The sequence below is a fragment of the Lithobates pipiens genome, unplaced genomic scaffold (assembly GCF_037356315.1).
Source record: "Lithobates pipiens isolate NorthernLeopardFrog02 unplaced genomic scaffold, aLitPip1_a1.2 Scaffold_8, whole genome shotgun sequence".
In the NCBI taxonomy this organism is placed as follows: domain Eukaryota; kingdom Metazoa; phylum Chordata; class Amphibia; order Anura; family Ranidae; genus Lithobates; species Lithobates pipiens.
Window position 1 is genome coordinate 366,102,741 of NW_027507903.1, and position 25,380 is coordinate 366,128,120.

At 45.7% G+C, this 25,380-nt stretch overlaps 1 protein-coding gene across 2 annotated transcripts in view; it reads left to right on the top strand.

Annotated features, from left to right (window-relative positions):
• The window catches only part of DOCK2 (dedicator of cytokinesis 2), a 513,334-nt gene that overhangs the window by 450,793 nt on the left and 37,161 nt on the right, over positions 1 to 25,380 (top strand). Inside the window, exons 49-50 of one of the 2 annotated variants that reach the window (XM_077473501.1) lie at positions 14,337 to 14,520; positions 17,493 to 17,610. In XM_077473501.1, the coding sequence (XP_077329627.1) occupies positions 14,337 to 14,520; positions 17,493 to 17,610 (302 nt within the window). The remainder of the gene's footprint in view (positions 1 to 14,336; positions 14,521 to 17,492; positions 17,611 to 25,380) is intronic. The other variant, XM_077473502.1, reaches the window with a different exon arrangement.

Here is a 25,380-nt window from a genome sequence, read left to right on the forward strand (position 1 = left end):
TGGAAATATTTTTTGCTTGGGGGAAGCCAGGTAATGGCACCCACAGAAATAAGTGATTAGGAATTTTCTTTTTTTCTTTCCTTTTTTCTTTAGGGGAAAGTAGATTGGCCTTGAGTACTGTTAAGGGTTAGAGTTCATCCCTATCCATTTTTTCTAGAGGCCATAGGTTTCTCACTCCTTGATTCATAGTTCATACAGCGTGTAACGTAGACAGTCCCGCATGTCAGGTCACTCTTGTGTTCACATCATTACCCTTTTCCTTTTTTAAAACTAACCGCTAACATTGCTAACTGTGGAAGCTAGTTCCAATCCATATTGCTCTAACATTAAAGAGCCCATAATGCAGTTTAAGATTAAACCACTTCTCCTCTAACCTCATTGAGTGGCTGCATATCTTCTTAAGAGACCTAGGGCTGAATAATTATCTCCCTATGCTAGACTTGCTAAACTCACTATTAGGGATGAGCCGAACACCCCCCGGTTCGGTCCGCACCAGAACTTTCGAACGGACCCCAAATTCGAACGAACTTTAGAACCCCATTGAAGTCTATGGGACTCGAACGTTCGAAATTAAAAGTGCTAATTTTAACGGCTAATATGCAAGATACTGTCCTAAAAAGGGTTTGGGGACCTGGCTCCTGCCCCAGGGGACATGGGTCAATGCCTAAAATGTTTTTAAAAATGGCCGTTTTGGCGGGAGCACTGATTTTAATGATGATTAAAGTGAAAACAAAGTGAAATATTCCTTTAAATATGGTGCCTGGGGGGTGTCTGTAGTATGCCTGTGAAGTGCCACGTGTTTCCCGTGTTTAGAACAGTCCCTGCACAAAATGACATTAAACGGAAATAACACCATTTAAAACTGCTTGCGGTTTTAATGTTATATCTGGTTCCTGCAATATGGTTGAAAATCATTGAGAAAAATGGCATGGGTAGCCCTCCCTGCCCATTACCAGCCTATTTGGGTCTTGTACGCATATTAAGGGGAACCCTGTACCCATATTAAAAAAAGGAAATGCGTGTGGCCCCCAGGCCCTATATACTCAGAACAGCAGTATACAGGCGGTGCAAACAAGACAGGGACTGTGTAGGTTTGTTGTGTTAAGTTGAATCTGTTTGTAATTTTCAACTGGTACATTTTTAAAGTGTAGCTCCAGTCAAAAAAACTATTTTTAAGCTTTTTGGAAAACATAGGGAAGGGTTATCACCCCTGTATAATTTGTTTTGTCGTCCATCTTTTTTCATCTCACTTGCTGTTGTCTCCTTCCGTTTGCAAGTAGGAGATGTTTGTAAATTGGATGTTTGAAAGTAGGGGCCTGCCCTATATGCTCTGCAGAAATGGCGGAACAAGGTGTTGGTTTTGCCACAACATTGTAAGCCCCCAAAGGGACTCTTGGTGGGTGCTGGAGCGCCCTGCTGTGAACGATTATAGCAAGAATTGTAATTACATGCCATTGTTGAACAGTGGTAGAAAAATTGACCTTTGGTGGTTGTGGTGCTGGTGCCACAACACTATAAGTCCTCACCGTTACTCTGGGTGGGCACAGGAAGGGGCCCTCCTGTGAAATATTATATCAAGAATTGTAATTACATGTCCCTGTTAAACAGGGGCAGAAAAATTTGGCCTTAGGCACTGCTGCTGGTGCCACCACACTGCAACCTCTCCCATATACTCTAGTTTTATTGCAGGAATTAGCCCTGCTGCAAAGCATTGCATCAAAAATTGTACTTAAACGCCCCTGTTAAACAGGGGCAGAAAAATTGGGCCTTAGGCACTGGTGCTGGTGCCACCACACTGCAACCTCTGCCATATACTCTAGTTTTATTGCAGGAATTAGCCCTGCTGCAAAGCATTGCATCAAAAATTGTAATTAAACGCCCCTGTTAAACAGGGGCAGAAAAATTGGGCCTTAGGCACTGGTGCTGGTGCCACCACACTGCAACCTCTCCCATATACTCTTGTTTGATTGCAGGAATTAGCCCTGCTGCAAAGCATTGCATCAAAAATTGTACTTAAACGCCCCTGTTAAACAGGGGCAGAAAAATTGGGCTGATGGCATCAACCAGAACCAGAAATGTTCTTCAAACATATCAGCGGAGGAGGAAGAGGATAGACAATCAACATAACAGGACAGTCACTCAGCATCAGCATAGGCAGTCTTGAAGGGATGTGATATTTAAAAAAAAATTATTCTGTTACATCAGCTTCAGGTGCTTGGTAGCTGTGGGTGATCCAAGACTGATTCATCTTGATGAAGGTCAGTCGATCAACTGATTCGGTGGACAGGCGCACCCTGTGATCGGTAACAAAGCCACCAGCAGCACTGAAGGTGCGTTCCGAAAGAACGCTGGATGCAGGACAGGCCAGTAGCTCAATTGCATACTGTGCAAGCTCTGGCCAGTGATCCATCCTCAAGACCCAGTAAGCCAGAGGATTTTCGGTGGGAAAGGTGTCCAAGTCTGACCTTGCCCCTAGGTATTCCTGCACCATGTAAATCAGACGCTGGCGATGGGTGCTGGAAACGATCATACCTTGGGGCTGCGGACTAAAAAATTGTCTGAAAGCATCAGTCAGACAGCCACCTTCTCCACCGCTCCTTCTGACCGATGCCTCAGCAACACGTTGTCCAGGACCAGGAGTTTGTAACCTCCCAGTCTCTGGGAACGCGTTGCACAGACCTTTCTGCAAGGCCTCCCGGAGATGTCTCATCCTCTGCTCCCTCTGCGATGGCAAGATAAGGTCGGCAACCTTAGCCTTGTACCGTGGATCAAGGAGAGTGGCCAGCCAGTAATGGTCCCTCTCCTTGATCCGAAGAATACGAGGATCCTTCCGCAGGCTTTGCAGGATCAGGGAGGCCATGCAGCGTAGGTTAGCTGAGGCATTCGGTCCGGAGTCCTCTGGGTCACTAAGGACAACATGATCCGCAGCTACCTCCTCCCAGCCACGTACAAGTCCACGTGTTTCTTGGGACTGTAAATCATCCCTACAAGACTGCTGCTGCTGCTGCTGATGCTGAGTGCCAGCCTCCACCTCCATGCTGACACAATCATCCTCCTCCTCCTCTTCCTCCTCCTCATCCTCTTCCTGTGTGATGGGTGGCACAGCAGGAACACTGTCTGGATAAAGGGGGCCTTGAGAGGCAAGGAAGTCCTTCCTGCCTCTGTTCTGCCTCAAGTGCCCTGTCCATTATTCCACGCAGCGTATGCTCCAAGAGGTGGACAAGAGGTACAGTGTCACTGATGCATGCACTGTCACTGCTCACCATCCTTGTGGCCTCCTCAAACGGTGACAGGACAGTGCATGCATCCCTGATCATGCCCCACTGGCGTGGTGAGAAAAAACCAAGCTCCCCTGACCCTGTCCTGGTGCCGTAGTCGTACAGGTACTCATTGATGGCCCTCTGCTGCGTGTGCAGCCGCTGCAGCATGGCCAACGTTGAGTTCCATCTGGTGGGTAGTCACATATAAGGCGGTTCTTGGGCAGGTTCAACTCCTTTTGGAGCTCAGCCAGCCGAGCACAGGCATTAAATGATCGGCGGAAATGCACACAGACTTTCCTAGCCTGCTTCAGGACATCCTGTAAGCCGGGGTACCTGCCCAAGAACCGCTGCACCACCAGGTTAAGGACGTGAGCTACACAGGGCACATGGGTCAGTTGTCCCTGTCGGAGGGCGGAGAGGAGGTTGGTGCCATTGTCACAAACCACCATTCCTGGCTTAAGCTGGCGTGGCGTCAACCACCTCTCGGCCTGCCCCTGCAGAGCTGACAAAACATCCGCCCCAGTGTGGCTCCTGTCCCCCAAACAAACCAGCGCAAGCACGGCATGGCATCGTTTTGCTTGCGTAGCCCCTGGAACGCCTACGGAGCACCGCTGGTTCTGAGGACAGAGCACTGGAAGAGGCCATGGAGGAAGAAGAAGAGGAGGGGGTGGAGGAGAGAGGTGTGTCACAACCAATAGTAGCATTTTGGAGGCGTGGTGGCGGAACAACCTCCAACACTACTGCACCTTGTCCTGCATCCTTCCCAGCTGCCAGAAGAGTGACCCAATGGGCCGTGAAAGACAGGTAACGTCCCTGTCCATGCCTGCTGGACCATGAGTCAGCGGTAATATGCACCTTACCGCTGACCGCCCTGTCCAGCGAGGCAAGGACATTGCCTTCCACATGCCGGTAGAGAGCCGGAATCGCCTTCCGTGAGAAAAAGTGGCGTTTGGGGACCTGCCACTGAGGAACCGCACATTGTACAAACTCACGGAAGGGGGCCGAGTCTACCAACTGAAAAGGCAGCAGTTGAAGTGCTAGCAATTTAGCCAAGCTATCATTCAACCGCTGGGCATGTGGATGGCTGGGAGTGAACTTCTTTCGCCGGTCCAGCAGCTGGGGCAGGGACATTTGCCTGCTATAATCGGACGTGGGTGTACCGCTAGCAGAGTTCCCGGAAGCACTTGGCTGTGACACACCTAATTCTACACCTTCATTCCTCTCAGAGCAGGTTTCAGAGAGGACTGAAGGTCTAGTGGGGTTGGAGATGCCAGCTGATGAGGAGCAAGGAGAGGTCCGCTTTGTTCTTTGGTGTAGGTCTTTGAGGTACGCTTGCCAACGAGCTGCATGGCAGGTCAACATATGTCTGGGCAAGCATGTGATGCCCAAGCGGCTGATGTTTTGGCCACGCGAGATACGCTTGAGACATATGTTGCAAATAGCAGCGGTGCGATCTGATGCACTCGTCTCAAAAAAGGCCCACACCAAAGAACTTTTAGAATAACGCGCAGAGGCAGCGCCCTGCAGAGGCGGAGCTCTGTGGTGTGATTCAGTCGGTGTGCTGCCCCTAAGCTGGCCCCCGGAGGGCATCCTGCCTCATTGGACATGTGCCTCCTCCTCCTCCTCTCTCCTTCCAGGCACCCACGTGGAGTCAGTGCCCTCATCATCCCCTCCCTCTTCATCGCTGTAGCAAACCTGGCAGTATGCTGCAGCTTGTGGAACATGACTGCCAGATTGCTGTCCTTCTTGAGCATCCCCTCTCTCTGCGCTCACGCTACTGCCTTCCTCTAGCTGAGTGTCATCATCAGAGCCCACAAAACACTGGGCATCCTCCTAGAGCATGTACCCAACACTGTGCTCAAAGAGTTCAGGAGACTCCTCAGGAGGACGTGGTGGGTCTAGGGAAGGAGTCACTGATGATGACATTGAGAGGAGGGAAGACGATGCGTTGGCAGCTGCTTTGCTAGTACCCTGAGACTGGGTGAGAGAGGATGAGGAGGATGAAGAGGGCTTGGTCATCCACTCTACCAAGTCGTTGGCATGTTGCGGCTCAACATGTCCAGCTGCCGAAAAGGACAAGCGTGTCCCATGGCCACGTGCTGATGACAATGCACCGCGTCCACGGCCAGCACTGTTGTCTCTAGACACAGAGCCTGCTTGCCCTCTTGTATCGGCTCGCGCCTGTCTGCCTCTCCTTGCTGGCCTTCCAGACATGGTAATGGCCTGAAGGGAGTTGGGTAAAAAAGCAGTTGGGTAGTGTATATTGTGCTAGAGGCACACAACACCCACTAACTCCTGCAGATGCCTTTATTATAGAACACCAGAGATAAAGGGGTATATACAGATGTATACTGTGCTGTGCTGGAGGCACACACAACTTCCAATAACTCCTGCAGATGGCAAGTGGTCTCAAATAGAGAAGAGCTATGTAGGTGGATATAGCGGTATGTACTGGGTACAGAGCACGCAGACAGCACGCACTAGCTCCTAACACTACTGACTGCAAGCTCTATTATAAAAGATAGATCACTAGCTATATAGGTGAGGTGAATATAGCGGTATATACTGCGGTCAGGGCACGCAGACAACAACCACTACACAACAGCAAGATCGAAAATCGTCCGAAAACTATCGGTGTGTACTGTGTTGAAGGTACACAGAACACCCACTAACTCCTGCAGATGCCTTTATTATAGAACACCAGAGATAAAGGGGTATATACAGATGTATACTGTGCTGTGCTGGAGGCACACACAACTTCCAATAACTCCTGCAGATGGCAAGTGGGCTCAAATAGAGAAGAGCTATGTAGGTGGATATAGCGGTATGTACTGGGTACAGAGCACGCAGACAGCACGCACTAGCTCCTAACACTACTGACTGCAAGCTCTATTATAAAAGATAGATCACTAGCTATATAGGTGAGGTGAATATAGCGGTGTATACTGCGGTCAGGGCACGCAGACAACAACCACTACACAACAGCAAGATCGAAAATTGGCCGAAAACGATCGGTGTGTACTGTGTTGAAGGTACACAGAACACCCACTGCTTCAGACGCCAACACACTACACAAGGCCGCCGCGCTGGCGGCCTTATATAGTGTGGGGCGTGCACTACACAGCCTGAGCTATGATTGGCCACAGGCATCCTGCCTGTGGCCAATCATGGCTCTCCTCGCTGCTGGCGCTGCGATTGGCCAAGCATGCGGGGTCACAGTGCATGCTTGGCCAATCATGAGCCAGCAATGCACTGCGCCATCGCAGTGCATTGTGGGCCATGAGCGCCACACGAATTTGGCGCGAACGGACCAAAATGTTCGGACTTCGCCGAACGGACGAACAGCCGATGTTCGAGTCGAACGTATGTTCGACTCGAACACGAAGCTCATCCCTACTCACTATTTAGATATTTGTATATTGCAAACATATCTCCTCTTAAATGTCTCTTCTCTAGGGAAAATAAGTTTAATGTTTGTAGCTGTCCTTTTGAGGTCCTCTGGCCCCTCTTATTAGATCTGTTGCCCTTCTCTGGACTCTGTCCAGTTCCAGCACATCCTTCCTAAGGGCTGGGGACCAAAATTGGACAGCAAACTCAACATGTGGCCGAACCAGAGTTTTGAAAATTTGTAGAATTATAGTCTTAACTCTTGAGGAAAAACCTATGTAATGCATGCTAATATTCTGCTAGCCTTGCTTGCTTCAACTTGGCATTGCATGCTATTGTTGAGCCTATGGTCTGCTAGGACCCCCAAATCCTTTTCTATTCATGATGCCCCCAAAAGTTCGCCTCCAATGAGTAACTTGAGTTTATATTTTTATCCTCTAAATGCATTAAATTTTATTTTTCAATATTAAACCTCATTTGCCATGTAGTTGCCAACTCCTTTATTTTATCAAGGTCTTCTTCTAATGCTGCTCTATCCTGTTGTGAAGTTATTACCTTGCTTAGATTAATATCATGAGCAAACACTAAGAATGAAATGTTTATACCAACCTCTATATCGTTTATGAACAAGTTAAACAGAATTGGTCCCAGGTCAGAGCTTTGGGATACCCAACTTACAACTTCAGACCATTCAGAAAATATGCTATTTTTCAGCACCCTCTGGACGCACACCTGGTAACCAGTTTTCTGTCCAGGTTTATACACTATTATCAATGACATCAACAGACCTCAATCTGTAAATTAAGCATTTCTTGGGTACTGTATCAAATGCTTTAACAAAATCCAGACATACCACGTCCCCAGGTCTTCCACTGTCCAGATTACAACGAATCCCATCACAGAATGTTAACAGGTTGGCAAGAACAATCTTTCATAAATCAATGCTGGTTACTACTACTTTTCATGAGTAAATTCATCCCTTCCAACTCCTAGGCAACTCTTACCATCATATTGTTTAGTGGTTCCAAATTAATAACTACTGCAGTGGGGAACAGACACAAAAAAATACACTCAGCATTTTTCCAAATCACTGTTCTGTTTATTCGGCGCAGTTGAAGTTTTTTATACACATGCTTATGTAGGAACACAATTGCACTTTTAAGGAAACAAGGGGTATAACATTGGCAGGCTAATTTCTTATCAGAATGTGAATACATAATCAAAACATTATTAGTGCCATGTGCAAAATGAGTGCAGTGTGCAGTCAGGGGATAGGTAGCCTAATGCTGCGTACACACGTAGCGGACTATCCGATGGACTTAGTCTGGCGGACTTCCCGCCAGACTGTCCGTCTGACTCTCTGAACCGGCTACTTGCCCACACATGGCACTTTTTCAGCGGACTAATACGGCGTACTAAGTCCGCCGTACTATCCGCCCTACTTTTGAAATGAACGGGCTCGCACACACACACGGAGGAATTTCATTTCGAGCGTGTCTCCAGGTAGGCGGGGCCCGCGAAGGAGACGTCGCTGGCCCCGCCACCTGGTATGGACTTAAAGAGGAACCCCAACGCCGACAAAATCGGCGTGGGGGTTCCCCCCAGGTCCACATCAGGCGAGCGCCCCCCCCTCCTGAGCCGTACCAGGCCACGTGCCCTCAACATGGGGGGTGCCTTGGGGAAGGGGGGGCCGCGCGCCCACCCCAAAGCACCTTGTCCCCATGTTGATGAGGACAAGGGCCTCTTCCCGACAACCCTGGCCGTTGTTTGTGGGGGTCTGCGGGCGGGGGGCTTATCGGAATCCGGGAGCCCCCTTTAATAAGGGGGCCCCCCGGATACCGGCCCCCCACCCTATGTGAATGAGTATGGGGTACAATGTACCCCTACCCATTCACCTGTGAAAAAAAGTAAAAAAAAAACACAACACAGGGTAAAAATAGTTTATTGCACAGCTCCGGGGGTCTTCCGTCTTCGGGGGTCTTCTCGCCGGACTCCTCCGCTATCTTCTGCTAGCTCTTTTGCTAGCGGAGGGGCCCGGCTTTCTTCCTCGCCGCTGGCCTCTTCTTCCGACTTCAGGGGTCTTGTCCCCCTTTTCGGTTCTCCTGCCGGGCCACCGCGCCTGCTTATAGCTCTTTCTGTCGCCGCTGTCATCGCCGCCGCCTTCTGTTCTTTTCTTCTCTTCAGATGTTGACTCGTTGCTCCCTCCGCTCACAATGACGGGGACCGGGCACGTGGCGACTTATATAGGGACATCACCGGATGATGTCCCCACCTATTATGATGTCACAGTCCCAGCATCCTCTGGGACTGTGACACCATGATGGGCGGGGACATCATCCGGTGATGTCCCTATATAAGTCGCTGCGCATCGCGTCGGAGCCATTGTGAGCGGAGGATGCAACGAGTCAATATCTGAAGAGAAGAAGAGAAGAAGAGAAGAACAGAAGGCGACGATGACAGCGGCGACAGAAGACTGGGCCACCGCCTGTAAAAGAGCTATAAGAAGGCGCGGTGGCCCGGCAGAAGAACCGAAGAGGGGAACAAGACCCCCGAAGAGGGGGACAAGACCCCCAAAGTCGGAAGAAGAGGCTGGCGGCGAGGAAGAAAGTCGGGCTCCTCCGTTAGCAAAAGAACTAGTAGAAGATAGCAGAGGAGTCTGGCGAGAAGACCCCCGAAGATGGAAGACCCCCGGAGCTGTGCAATAAACTATTTTTATCCTGTGTTGTGTTTTTTTTGTACTTTTTTCACAGGTGAATGGGTAGGGGTACATTGTACCCCATACTCATTCACATAGGGTGGGGGGCCGGTATCCGGGGGCCCCCTTATTAAAGGGGGCTCCCGGATTCCTATAAGCCCCCCGCCCGCAGACCCCGACAACCAACGGCCAGGGTTGTCGGGAAGAGGCCCTTGTCCTCATCAACATGGGGACAAGGTGCTTTGGGGTGGGGGGGCCGCACAGCCCCCCCTTCCCCAAGGCACCCCCCATGTTGAGGGCACGCGGCCTGGTACGTCTCAGGAGGAGGGGGTGCTCGCTCATCCCCCTCTTTCCTGGCCGGCCGGGTAGCGTGCTCGGACAAGGGTCTGATGTGGACCTGGGGGGAACCCCCATGCCGATTTTGGCGTTGGGGTTCCCCTTTAAGTCCATACCAGGTGGCGGGGCCAGCGACGCATCCTTCGCGGGCCCCGCCTACCTGGAGACCCGCTCGAAATGAGCGGACTTTTCTCCGGGCGGGAAAAGTCAGTTCATTTCAAAAGTACGGCGAACTGGCATACGCACGGTCGGATTGTCCGCCGAAATACGAGTCTGGCGGGAAGATTGGAGTGCAAAACTGACTTTCGGGTCAAAAAAGTCTGCCGGAGGCTACACAGGGGGGGCTTGTCCGGCGGACTTGAGTTTGCCGGACTTTTCCACCCGATTGTTTGATCGTGTGTACGCAGTAAGTCCTACCCCACCACAGCAGCAATTTTGGGCTCCTATGACCTATGATTCCGGAGATACGGGGCTGCTTGCGCATCCTGTCAGAAGCTACATACAGAGCGGCCAGTTTGCAGAAGACTGAGAAGATGAGCTCATAGTGCCTCTCTTCACTTCTTGTCAGAGGCACTGAGCTCAATGGACAGCTTGGAGTCTTGAACCAATGGTAAAATATCATTAGCCACAGCTGTCTAATAAAAGTGCTACAGTGGAGCCACGCCTTTCAATGCAGTGTCATAGAAGGGGGCATGTGTCTAAAAGACACATGCTCCCTTCCAGCCCAACCCTCTTATCTACAAGGAAAAAACATGTGTTTGTTGGTATAAGATTTACCCGTAATCCCATGTTTTTCTCATACAGTTAAGAGGGAGAAAGAATCTGCTGCTGTTGAAAGGGTACTGTTATAATCAAGCTAAATCATATATTAGCATGTTATATGTTATAAGATAATAATTTATTATTTACCTTTTTACTGTGAAATTACTGGTTTGAAATTATAACTTCAAACTTCAGTAATTTGTCTGTTAAGCCACCTGCTTGAGTACAGTTTTTGAATATATAGTAAATTACCTTAAAAACCATACATAATAATTATTACGTATGGTAATTAACCCCTTGCCACCCAGGCCAATTCTGACACGTCTCTCCTACATGTAATAATCATATTTGTTTGCTACAAAATTACTCAGAATCACCAAACATTACATATATTGTTTTAACAGACACCTTAGAGAATAAAATGGTGGGCGTAACACTATATTTGCGCAGACATTTTTCAAACACTTTTTTTTGGGAAAAAACTGTTTAATGAATATAAAAAAACACTAAAGATAACCCGATTGTTTTGTATAATGCGAAAGATGATGATGTTAACATGTTACGTTTTAAAATAGCTCACACTCGGGGAATGGCGCCAAACTTCAGTACTTAAAAATCTCCATAGGCGACGCTTTAAAATTTTTTACAGATCACATGTTTAGAGTTACATAAGAGGTCTAGTGCTAGAATTATTGCTCTCACTCTAACAATCGCGGCTTATGTAACCTGTGTGCATCTGGCTCTGATACTAGTCAGTGCCTCACCAGCCACTGACCTCACCACATGTCCCTGATGCATAAGCAAAGCATAAAACAACTGGAATAGAGTTATATACAGAATATACCATTTCTTTCACAATCTATTATATCCCTTCTTTTCCTTTCTAAAGACTAAGGAGAAGAATAATACATTTAATACTGTTGCCTTCCCCTTGCCAATTGTAACAAACTTTCCCTGATTATTCTTTATGGGGCCAATATGCTCTGTCCTCGCCTTTATACTATTATTTTTTTAAATAATTGTTTTTTTTGTAACTCTCTTCTGCTATGTTGTGGTCTTTTTTAGCTTCCTTGATCATGCTCTTACATTTCTAATTGCATTCTTTGTAGCGGTGAAATGCTGACAGTGAACCTTTGGTCTTATATTTAAGACCAGTACTTTTTGTAAATAAAAACAGTACAGTACATCCAATGTAGTATGATCTGCTTTAATCTTACAGGCTACTCATTCTGTTGCTCTACAGTATAGTGTATCCAGTCAATAAAATAGATGGCACTATTCAGTATACACACTTAAGTAAAAAAAGGTGTGACACCTACCTATTTCATCCTTCCACATGTCACCTTGAGCTTTCCATAGTGCTGAAACTGTGTTTTACATGAGCCATAAGAATGTCTGAAGGAATTTTGTGATAGGTTAAAGAGTAACTCCACTTTTGTTAAGAAAAGAAACACCCCTCTCTTAGTGATCACCGTACTGGGCTTTTTAACAAACTTTATTGCAGATTCCTACCTTTTGTTATTCTGAAGAAATAGCTGTTTGTTTGTCTGTGTCCATCTGCCAAGTGAATGTGTATGGGAGAGATGTTATAATTATCAATCAGCTGCTGAACTCACAGGGTTTTAACCACTTGCCTACTGGGCACTTAAACACCCTTCCTGCCCAGACCAATTTTCAGCTTTCGGTGCTCTCACACTTTGAATGACATTAGTCATGCTCTGTTCCCAAATTATTATTTTTTTCCCCACAAATAGAGCTTTCTTTTGGTGGTATTTGATCACCTCTGGGGTTTTTATTTTTTGCGCTATAAATGAAAAAAGACCGAAAATTTTGAAAACAAACGCATATTTCTTTGTTTCTGTGACAAAATTATGCAAATTATTAATTTTTCGTCATAAATTTTGGCCACTATTTATACTGCTACATATCTTTGGTAAAAATAACCCAAATTAATGGATATTATTTGGTCTTTGAGAAAGTTAGAGAGTCTACAAGCTGTGGTGTGAATCGCACAAAATTGATCACATCTGATGTACTGGTGGATTATCTCACTTCTTGCGACCCGAACAAGTCAGGAAAGTACAAATACCCCCCAAATGACCCCTTTTTGGAAAGTAGACATTCCAAGGTATTTAGTAAGAGGCATGGTGAGCTTTTTGATGTTGTCATTTTTTTTTCACAATTCTTTGCAAAATTAAGATTTTTTATTTTTATTTTTTCCCACAAAATTGTCATTGTAATAGGTTATTTCTCTCACCTGGCATGTGTATACCACAAATGACACCCCCAAAAAAATTCTGCTACTCCTCCTGAGTATTACGATACCACATGTGTGGGACTTTTTCACAGCCTGGCCACATAGAGAGGCCCAACATGCAGGGAGTGCCGTCACATGTTCTAGGAGCATAAATTACACATCTAACCTGTTGACTACCTATTACACTTTTGAAGGCCCTGGAGCCCCAGGACAATGACACGTGGCACTGATGACAGATGGCACTGATACGTGGCACTGATGACACTTATACGTGGCACTGATGACACGTGGCACTGATGAAACGTGGCACTGATGAAACGTGGCACTAATATGTGGCACTGATGACAGATGGCACTAATACGTGGCACTGATGACAGATGGCACTAATACGTGGCACTAATACGTGGCACTGATGACAAATGGCACTGATACGTGGCACTGATGACAGATGGCACTAATATGTGGCACTGATGACAGATGGCACTATGTGGCACTGATAACACGTGGCACTGATGACAGATGGCACTTATACGTGGCACTGATGACAGATGGCACTGGGGACAAATGGCACTGACAACAGGTGGCACTGGGGACAGATAGCACTAACAGGTAGCACTGGGAACAGGTAGCACTAACAGGTAGCACTGGGGGCAGCTGGCACTGGGGAGGATGGCACTGGGGCGAGGGTGGCACTGGGGCGAGGATGGCACTGGGGCGGATGGCACTTTTGTTCCTTTTTTTTAACTTACGGCCGCTGCAGCCGTTGATCTGGGAGAGCGGCGCTGAGAGATGATCTCATATGTTTACATATGAGATCATCTCACATTGGACACGCCGATCGCGCTGTAAACGGCCACTGTGATTGGCCGTTTACAGCGATCTGTGACTGGCTGTGTCCGAGGGACATGGCCAGCACAGAACTTCCCCGATGCTCGCTTGCGAGAGCGTGCATTGCGGAAGTAGACAGGAGGCCGTTCAGGAACGGCCTCCCGGCATTTAGTGTCCGCTCTGCAGCCGTATTTCGGCTATAGGGCAGGCGCGAATCGGTTAATGAGGAAATTGGCAGGGTCTGAATTCCTGTAGACATGGTTTCCCTTTGGGAGTATCTCACCAAAAAGGACATTTTTGTTGCAGGGGATGCCCAAAATGGCATGTATCTTAATGCAGGCTTCTGTAAGCCAATCACACAAGCAGAAAATTACATTTCTGCGGTATTCTGTGCACCATCTGGGTACAGAAAGCCTCCAGGTAGCCATAGTGCATTACATTTTACAGCAAATTTACGTCACTGCAGATTGAAAAAGAAAGGTCATCTTTAAAACTTTCAATTACAATATGACTTATGTCGCAATTGTGTATAATATATATTATTATTTTTTTATTTGCTATTTTTTCCTACAAAAGTAAATTTGCCCTTTAAGGAATTACTGGGATTTGGAGTAAGGATGACAGAGTTTGAGAGACATGTAATTAAGGCTCAAAAGTGTGCTAAGGTATTTGTCTTGGATAGTAGTAGCCATTTCTTGGTTATTTTCATAGAATATTGGTTAATTGGTTAATTGTAATATTAAAATGTTTATGATTTATGAGAAAGTTATTTTGCATGATCATGCTAATCATATCATCATTTACTTTCTAGTAGCATTGACTATGAAGTGACAGTGGCCAAATCAAAACCTCAAGGAAATGACGTGAGTCCAGTTCCTGTAACAAGTGAAACTGAAGTAAAAATGCGAAGGTCTCGTAAAAAAACAAAAAGGAGCAGTGTAGTGTTTGCTGATGAAAAAACTGCTTCGGAGTCATCATTATCTGAGTCCAAGAGAGTACGTTTTGTTACTATATCACTTTTACTAACAGACCATGGGGGTCCTGGAAGGTTTTTTTGTCTAATTCTAAGATCGGGGACTGAATCAATAAGCTCCTGGGCTTCTGAAATCTCTCTAGTGCTCTGCAGCACTATGTAACCACTGTAATGCCTTATTATATTTTTTATTGGAAATTCATTGTTTTTTAAAATGTTTGGTATCGCACAAAAAAAAATTATACAGTACCTCTGTATTAACCCCTACCTTCCCAAGCCCAGCTTGATCGCATCTTAAAGTAATACTAAACATTTATAGAAACAGATTTTTATCCTGTTTGAATTACAATGTAATATCAGTTAAGCCAAACTCTGGGCTTGGGGCTCCACATTGTATAAAAAAATGTACAGACTAATCTTTGAATCGTGCAAGTCACAGTAACAAGTTAATTGAAATTCGACCCTCCTCAGCATGAGGAGCATGTGTTGTACTTCTGTGCTCCCATGCGAAGCTGTTTGACAAAGTTATTGGACCAGCCAATACTTTCGGGTATGGGGGATCATGTAACTGACTCTGCTTCACAATGCTGGTGCTTGGTGAATGGCCTAGAGCTGTCATGTGAGGTCAAGTAGAATATAATCAACCAGCTTACTTTGGGCTTCCACTCTTCTAGGGGCTGAGAGGACCAGTGGGGGAATGAAAGTAAGGTAACGATGTGCTGCTGGGAAGGGATGAGGGGGAAGCACAGGTTCACCTTAACAAGTTAACCACTTAAGGACCGGAATTAAACAAATAGACCGACAATAAAAAAAAATATATATATATATATTTTTTTACTTTTTGCTATAATAAATATCCCCCCAAAAAAGTAAAAGAACACATTTCTTTCTATTTTTGTTAAAAAACAAATAAAAAAATAGCAATAAGCCTATATTGATTGATTTGCACAAAAGTTATAATGTCTACAAAATAGGGGCTAGAGTTATAGCATTTTATTTTTTTTATTTTTTTGCTAGTAATGGCGGTGATCTGCAATTTCTTTAGTGGGACTGCAGCATTGTGGCAGACATATTGGACACTTTTGACACTTTTTTGGGACATTGACATTTATACAGCGATCAGTGCTAAAAACAGCCACTGATTACTGTATAAATGTCATTATCAGGGAAGGGGTTAACAATAGGGGATGATCAAGGGGTTAAGTGTTCCCTAGGGAGGTGTTTCTAGCTGTGGGGACAGTAGTGACTGGAGGAGGAGACAGATCGCTGTTCCTAATCACTAGGAACAGCAAATTTGTCTATCCTCCCCTGACAGAACCAGGGTCAGTCTGTTTACATTGACAGATCCGCGTTTTGTCTCTCTCAGGAGCGGACATTGCAACCGTCGGCCACGCACATCGGCTCTGGCATTGTGCCGCTGATGTGCACTCCCTTAGTGGTCTTAAAGTGCCCGATGTACAATGACAATGACAACGATTTCCCCAGGAGAGCAAACCAGTACAATTGCGGCAGCTGGTCTTTAACTGGTTAAAGAAGAATGCCAGCTTTTCCAAAACAGATGCACTGTGCATGTAAATGAATCACCACCCCTGTGTCAGATTGTGTGTAACTTACCTACTTTAGCTTTATAAAGCAGGTTTCTGAGTCTGTAATGTCACTCATTCTGGCTGAATTTTAAAGTTCTCTGACTTCCTGTTTCCTTAATTTACCAGTCCTGATACTACATCTCCCATGATCCTTTTAGCCTCTGTAGTTTCAGGACAGGCTATGGGAGTCACTTGTAGCAGTTCTGGGAGTTGATACGGGTGAGTCCTAGGGTTACTGTGGGTGTTTCTGGGCCTTCATGTCGGTGGTGAAAGGAGAGTATTGGAATTTTGCTCTCACCAATCACACTCCATTACGCTCTGCAGTGAACAGAGTGCTGTACAGCAGGAAGTGGAACCTTACAAACCATCTTTTGGGCAAGAAATGTGCTATTCTAGCTATAAAGGGCACACAGATATAAGCCCTTGTACACACGGTCGGAGATTCCGACGGAATGTGTCCGATCGGACCGTTATGTCGGATATTCCGACTGTTTGTGGTCTACATTGGACTGTTTCCATGCGGAGTATCCGACGGACCAAGTTTTCCAACTTGTTGGTAAAATTTTCTTACAAAATGCTCCGATCGAACATACTCCGATCATGTGTAGAGAATTCAGATCGGACAAAGGGCCACGCATGCTCAGATTAAATTCCTAGACCAAAGCTATTGGCTACTAGCATGAACGTAGTCCTGTCGTAACGAAATAACGTCATCACGTCGGATTTTCCGACAACTTTGACCGTGTGTATACAACAGTTTCGGACAAAATCCAACAGACAAAATCCGACGGATTTGATTGTCGGAATCTCCGACCGTGTGTACAAGGGCTTAGACTGATCAGATGATCGTGTTTTTTCTGATCTCATTCTTTTTAACAGAGAAATAGCAAATTGTCTTTGTTGAAGACATGATTTAATGTAATGTGTACATAGTGTTTAAATACAATTTTTAAGCATCTTATTATACTTAAAACAGCGCTAAACTCACTGCCGCATCCTTTTTTTTCATCCCTTCCTCTTCACAAAAGCTAAAACATTGTATTCTATTTTCTAATGTTTTAGTAATTTTTACACTTTTGGGTTTCTTCCTTAGGCAGGTCCTGGCTTCCTTTTGGGACTGCTATGTCACAGCTATCCAAGGATTCAGTGTGTTAGTAGTAAGCAACAAACCGCAGTGCATATGCGCATGCATAGTGGATTTGTGCACATGGCACAAACATTGCAGGGCAGTATAGTGGCAGTCATGGAAATGCCACAAAATAGCAGGACACACTAGCTGTCAAATCAGTAATGTGTATTTTTGGTTTGGGAACCTATTATTGTAGAGTCATAATAAGATAGACAAACGTGAGACAATATAACATTTGAAGGATGCAAAATAATTATTCTCAAATTATATATTTTACAGCTTTCCAAGAAACAGGAGTTTATGAGTGACACCAATCTTTCAGACCATGCTCCAGCACCTCAGGCTTCTGTCCTAAAGCAAATGAGCTTTGCAAGCCGATCCATGCCAACTATTCCAGGTACAATTTTAACTTATATTAATGTGTTCCCATTTATAAATGGGTTTATTTAGGATGAATTGAACTGATATGCATTAGGGACTAATCAGGTTACATTTTGGAAGGACACATACCTTGCTCAAGGTTTGCAAATAATGAACATTGTGGCAAAACCCATTAAACTAGAAGGGGGAGGGGGCTGAACTGTGTAGGAGTAGTGATTTTAAGAATGCTTAAAGTGAATCAATAAAAATTAAATATTCCTTTAAATATCGTACCTGGGGGGGGGTCCCCTTAGTCTGCCTGTAAAGTAGTGCATTTCCCCATGTTTAAAACAGTACCACAGCAAAATGACATTTGTAAAGGAAAAAATGTAATTTAAAATTGCTCACGGCTGTAATGTACTACCAGATCCCGGCAATGTACATAAAAAAATAATTGAAAAAAACAGCGTGGACCCCCCCCCCCCCCCCCAGTCCATACCATGCCCTTAGGGTCTGGTATGGATATTAAGGGGAACTCCAGGCCAGACCCAAAAGGCCTGGTATGGATGGTAAAACCTATGCCGTTTTTTTTCTTAACTCTGTCATAGGGCTCCCCTTAAACACTTCAGTACACTATATTATGGTACTGGAAATGGAGTACAAAGAAGGGCAACAAAGCTAATATAGGGTCTGGAGGATATTAGTTATAAAGAAAGGTTGCAAGCACCGAACTTATTCTCTCTGGAGAAGAGACGCTTGAGAGGGGATATGATTTCAATATACAAATACCGTACTGGTGACCCCACAATAGGGATAAAACTTTTTTGCAGAAGGGAGTTTAATAAGACACATGGCCACTCACTAAAATTAGAAGAAAAGAGGTTTAACCTTAAACTGCGTAGATCGTTCTTTACTGTTAAGCCCTCTTAAGGATGTGGAATTCCCTTCCACAGGCGGTGATTTCAGCAGGGAGCATCGATAGTTTAAAAAAACAATTAGATAACCACCTGAACGACCGCAACATACAGGGATATACAACGTAATGCTGAAATATAATTACATAGGTTGGACTTGATGGACTTGTTTGCTTGATTTAGAAGGAACAGAATAGGCAGCCTTCAAGGGATCCCAGATCCATAGCAAATTCAATCAGTTACATCATCATCAGGTGCCATCAGGTGCCATGTCCATGATTCCACAAAGCATGTGCTCCAGCAGGAAGACTAGAAGGACAGTGTCACTGATACATGCATTGTCACTGCTCACCATCCTTGTGGCCTCCTCAGATGGTGAAAGAACAGTGCATACATCCTTGATCAGTAGCCACTGGCATGGTGAAAAGAAGCCAAGCTCCCCTGGCCCTGTCTTGGTGCCATACTCGCACAGGTACTCATTGATGGTCCTCTGCTGTGTGTGCAGCCGCTGTAGCATTGCCAATGTTGAGTTCCACCTGGTGGGCAGGTCACAAATCAGGCGGTTGATGAGCAGGTTGCATTCCCTTTAAATGTCAGCCAGCTGAGCACTGGCATTGTATGACCAGCGGAAATGACCACAGACTTTTCTGGCCTGCCTCAGGAGATCCTGTAAGCCTTTGTACCTGGTCAAGAAACAATGCACCACCAAATTCAGGATGTGTGCCAAACATGGAACATGGGTCAAGTGTCCCTGTCGCAGGGTGGAGAGAAGGTTGGTGCCATTGTCGCATACAACCATTCCTGGCTGAAGCTGGCATGGTGTCGACCACCTCTGAGCCTGCCCCTGCAGAGCTGACAGAATGTCTGCCCCACCGCATTCTTGTTCAGATCACACAAGAGTCTTTGCAGTGTGATATGAGCCTATTAATTTTTTATATGGGATCAGATTTCACCACAAATGCCACGTATACACGTAGCGGACTATCCGACGGACTTAGTCTGGTGGACTTCTCGCCAGACTGTCCGTCCGACTTTCCGAACGGGCTACTTGCCCACACATGGCACTTTTTCAGCGGACTAATACGGCGTACTAAGTCCGCCGTACTATCCGCCCTTCTTTTGAAATGAACGGACTCGCCCACACACACACGGAGGAAAGTCCGCTCATTTTGAGCGGGTCTCTGGGTAGGCGGGGCCCGCGAAGGAGACGTCGCTGGCCCCGCCACCTGGTATGGACTTAAAGGGGAACCCCAACGCCGAAAAAAAACGGTGTGGGGGTTCCCCCCAGGGCCACATCAGACCCTTGTCCGAGCACGCTACCCGGCCGGCCAGGAAAGGGGGGGACGAGTGAGTGGCCCCCCTCCTGAGCCGTACCAGGCTGCGTGCCCTCAACATGGGGGGTGCCTTGGGGAAGGGGGGCTGCGCGGCCCCCCCACCCCAAAGCACCTTGTCCCCATGTTGATGAGGACAAGGGCCTCTTCCCGACAACCTTGGTCGTTGGTTGTCGGGGACTGCGGGCGGGGGGCTTATCGGAATCTGGGAGCCCCCTTTAATAAGGGGGCCCCCTGATACCGGCCCCCCACCCTATGTGAATGAGTATGGGATACAATGTACCCCTACCCATTCACCTGTGAAAAAAAGTACAAAAAAAACCACAACACAGGGTAAAAATAGTTTATTGCACAGCTCCGGGGGTCTTCCGTCTTCGGGGTCTTCTCGCCAGACTCCTCCGCTATCTTCTGCTAGCTCTTTTGCTAGCGGAGGAGCCCGGCTTTTCTTCCGCCTACCTGGAGACCCACTCGAAATGAGCGGACTTTTCTCCATTCATTTCAAAAGTGCGACGGACTGGCATATGCACGGCCGGATTATCCGCCGAAATGCGAGTCCGGCGGGACGATTGGAGTGCAAAACTACTTTCTAAGTCCACCGTACTTTCGGGTCAAAAAAGTCTGCTGGAGGCTACAAACGGGGGGATTGTCCGGTGGACTTGAGTTTGCCAGACTTTTCCACCCGATTGTTTGATCGTGTGTATGCGGCAAAAGGTTTCAGTAACTGGTATCAGTGAGTACTCGAGCACAAGTATCGGAACTTGTAACTGCTAGTACAAAACAGGTATTGGTGCGACCCTAGCATGTACCCAGCATAGACATTGGGGGAATTTACTAAAACGGATGCACTCAGAATCTGGTGCAGCTGTGCATTGTAGCCAATCAGCTTCTAACTTCAGTTTGTTCAGTTAAGGTTTGCCAATAAAACCTGGAAGCTGATTGGTTTCTATGCACACAAGAACACTATGCTGTAGGTGAGCATACACTATACAATCTGGTTGTACAATTTCTGCACACTCTCCCCTTTAGATTTACCAAAACGTTGTAATATATGGACAAACCTAAATGTAGCGCCACTCCTGAAGGAGCCGCTAGGGGGATTTTGGGTTCTCTGTTCTACGTCTCAACTCCAAGAATGGACTCAGCCCCTCTGGCACACCTGGTTAGTTATAGAATTACTGCAAACACTTTCAAGAATGCAAGTGAAGAAAGTACCAATATCCTGGCTGTGGATTGATATCAGAAACAGACAGACACAACTGGTAGTGATAAATGAGCTGAATATATTATCACGGTTTAAAGCATATGGAAACTTACAACAAGTTTAAACCTTGCTGGAAAAAATGTATATATTAGAAAAGACAACCTTCAATGCTTAGTAACTAAGTATAGAAAGGTCAGTAATCCTATATGCCCTTAACACAGGCGCTGAGAGGGAGGAGAGAAGACTGGTCAACTTCTCAGCTCCTTCTGGGCTGCAAACACCCCTGAGAGGCAGACGTACAAAGAAAAGAATGGGATACACAAGTATAGTAAGCACAGCTCTGTAATATTACAGGTCCTGAGGTGAAGCATAGTGGTGTCTTCTGCTAGCAAACTGTGGAGCCCTTGTTTTAAGAGTAGGTTAAAACAAGCTTGCGTGGAGCAGTAATCATTTATAATGTTCCTTTGGGTAGAAATTTAAAAGGACGATCTACAAGAGATGGCAACTCCAAACAAGCATCCCATGACACTAAAAAGGGAAATTGATGTCTGCATGCAGTATCAGTATTGTGTCAAGAGGGATGTTGGGTTTACACCCCCTCACCAGTCTTTGCGCGATGACACAACGATAGTCACAGGTGTTAGTTCAGGCTCCTAATGCTCCTAGCAATGTTGTAAGGCACTGGATCTCTTGCTGATGGGCGATCGAGATGACTGGTAGTGAAACTCGCAAGGTGAACAGGCAGCGGCTGACCTGATACCCGGATATGGATCGCGATCTCTGAAAGGCATAGGTCATCTCTGCTGAGCTGAGTGGTGCTGGGCTGCTGAGTCCTTGGAGTATTGAGGGTCCTTGGACTGAATAGTGGTGAACTACGTGGCTGTCTCTGCTCCTAATTCCCCTCAGGCGTCCTCATTCCTCAGTCTCTAGGCAACACTCTCTTGGCAGTCTCTGGAAAAGCTTGGCCTTCTCCTCCTCTAATGCTGCCAGAGTCTGGCTCTCTCTCTTTCCCTTCTCGGCTGTTTTTTCTCACACCTTTAACCTCACCACACTCTCTCTCGTCCCCTCAGACAGCTCTCCTTAGTCTCCTCACAGTCCCTTTTCCCAGGCTTTCTCTATCCCCCCTCCTCTTTCAGGGCATGCTGGAAGCTTTAGTTTACCCCCTGTCATCCAGAGTGAGGCTGCTTGTCTTATGGACTTCATGTCCCATCATGCTCCTTCCTAGCTTCTTATTGGTCCCCTCTTCAGCCAATGGGAGGGGAAGAAATGGAGGAATCGGGGCAGGTGGCGATCCCTGAAATCTCCGCTCTGTCCTCTCCCCGCACATGCTTTGACAAGACCTCTGGGGGGGAGTGAGGGGGGATGTGCTGACAGCCCACGCTCTTCCCTTGTCACAGCGCCACTGCCAGTGTTCTGCCCTACGGGCTCAAGTGGGGACAACGACGACAGACTGAGCGGCAGATGGGAGAGGGACACACACGTCTGCAGCTTCCCATCCTCCCTGCTTCTCACAACATCTCCCATCTTCTGCTGTGGTGTCCACAACCTGTTACATGCTTTAAAAAATACATCGGGAGGCAAAACAGGTTAGTATATGTATGAATACAAGCAATTTGCATGCATGTATGAATCTGTAGTGGGAAGGGTCGGCAGCTTGTGAATTCTCTGTGATGTGAGGATAGCTTCTTCAGAACTTTCGCCATAAAGTACTGTAAGTCAGCCTTTTTGCCGGACTTTCCTTTCAGCGCTTTCCTCTCTGCTTTTTGGTCTCAGGTGTTTCAGGTATAGTAACCTACTGACCTTTCTTCTGATGCTACAGAAGGTTTAAGAGCTTCTATGCCCTCCTAAGTTGGGGAACTCGGAAAGGCTCCTTGACTTGCCAAGGGTTGTCTCTGTGGGATGAACTCCGGAGCCTCAGGCCTGAGGGTTCCTGCATCTTCTGTCTCTGACAGGATAGACTGCCACAGCCAGTCAATGCCCATTTCTTCATCCTCACTGTCTTCTGCATCCATGTTTGGTGGCAAGGATTGGGACCTGGTTACTGGAGGTGATTCCTTAGAGGTGGTTTGAATAGACTGCTGATTTGGTTGATAAGGTATATGAACATCTTTTTTTTTTTTTTTTTTGCCAAATCAGTGAACACTTTCGGGAGACTCAAATCAAATCTACCATTCAGCATAGTCCCAACTCGTTTCAGCATCATTGTAGCAATTATCTCTTACATATATGTGGGGTTTTTTGTTTTTTTTGTTTTTCCCCTTGAGCTACAAACAGGTCTTCTCACAATATACATGTGTTTGCAAAATATTATCCCGCCCAACCCCATACCCCCCACCCGCATCCCACCCTAAGTCTCTCCACTTATCTAATGTCCTGCCCATTCGGCCCGGAATCATGTTATAGTACTTCTGCCATCCTTTCGGCGTATCTCGGTGATTGCTGGTATTTTTCCCAATCTTTCCATCTCTTTACACACCCCGTTTCTCCTATTTCTCTGCTACACTTTAAATGCTCAAAGTTGTAGATTTTATTGATTTCACAGAACCAGCTTTTCAAAGAGGAACTCTCTGGGTCTTTCCACTGGTGGGGAATTAAACTCTTTGCTGCATTTAGTAGACATGGTGTCAGTGATTTCCTAATTGTTTGATGGGATGGAATTTTTTTTTGTAATTTCTTCAATAGTTAACAATACTGTCTTCCAGAATAATTAAATTTTAGTTACTTGACCACCAAATGTGGAGTATAGAACCTATTTCTGAGCATCCCCTCCAACATAGATTAGAGAGCCCTCTTTGAAATTGATGTATTCTATATGGGTTTATGTACCACCAGGCCATACACTTATAGTTCATTTCCAGTAAACTATAGTCCAGTAAAATTGCATCCTTAATATTTTATAAACCTCTGCCTCCGTACTTCCTGTTTTTTAATGTATAAGGGGTCTCCGATATTTTTAAACCATTCAGGATTTTATATATCTTCGCGATCGCTCTCCTTCCTTCAGTCGCCACACTCAGCCGCTCTAATGGACGCAGGCTGTCCACCAATCTAATCGGATGTGGGAGGGATTTCACAAAGTGTTTCAACTGAGCATACCTCCACCAGTTTATATCTAACACCTCTTTTTTCATCTTTAGTTCCTGAAACGTACAAAATTTGCCTTTATTTTTAAAATCTTTTAATTGTGCCTCCTTGTTCTTAAACCACCCTCCATAAATCCTTTCTTTCCCCGGGGCAAAATAATAAGTGCCACATAGTGGTATTAGTGGGGAATTCTAATCCCATTTTTTTTTTATGCACCCTATCCCATATTGTCATTGCTGTCCGTGTGATCATGTGCATGTGTTTGTCTAAATCTCTTAAATGTGGCAGGATCCATATCACTTTGCCAAAAGAAGCATTGCTAATCCCTTTTTCTAATGTAATGCAACTTTGTTTATTATTATCTTTTACCCATTCCACCACTCGTGCCAATAGAATTGAATATTAATACATTTTAATATCAGGAACCCCCAAGCCCCCTTGCGTTTTGTCTCTAGACAGTGTTCCCAGGCTTATTCGTGGCTTTTTAGGCCTCCAAATAAACCTGCAAAATAACAAATTTTGTTTTTTAAAATATGTTTCGGGGGTCAGGATTGGTATCATTTGTATTTTATATAGTATTTTAGGGAGTATTATCATCTTTAGGCAGTTTATCCTGTTAATCCAGGATATCTGTCTAGAGGCAATAATTTTTAACTCTGTTTTAATGTCATTCATTAACGGAATACATTTTTTTGGTACAACATATCATGTGTAGGTGTTATTTTGACTCCCAGATACTTAATTTCATTGTCCCTCCAAATGAAAGGGTAGTCCTGTTTTTAAGCATTTGTACGTCCTGAGGGGCAACATTTATATTGAAAATTTCAGATTTTGAAGGGTTCATCTTGAAGTTTGAGACTTCGCCATGCATTTTTAGGGCTGGTGATGTAAAACAAAACGTTATCGGCATATGCCGCTATTTTATGTACTTCATTGTCGATCTGTAACCCCGTAATATCGGGATTTAATCTTATCCTAGCCAACAATGGTTCCATTGATAGGATAAATAATAGAGGGGATAGGGGAAAACCCTGCCGTGTCCCATTAAACATTTTGAAGGGCCGCGATAAGGACCCATTTATTTTGACCCTCGCTGTAGGTTGCTTGTATAGAGCATTTATCCAGCCTAACATCTTAGGGCCAACTCCAAATACCAAACAACAAAATAGTGTAGCGCTAATTTAAATAATGATATATTCACAAGGGAAAATATCTGTGTATAAACAATCATGAATACTGAAAAAACAAGGAATAAAGTCCTCTATAATATGACTGAT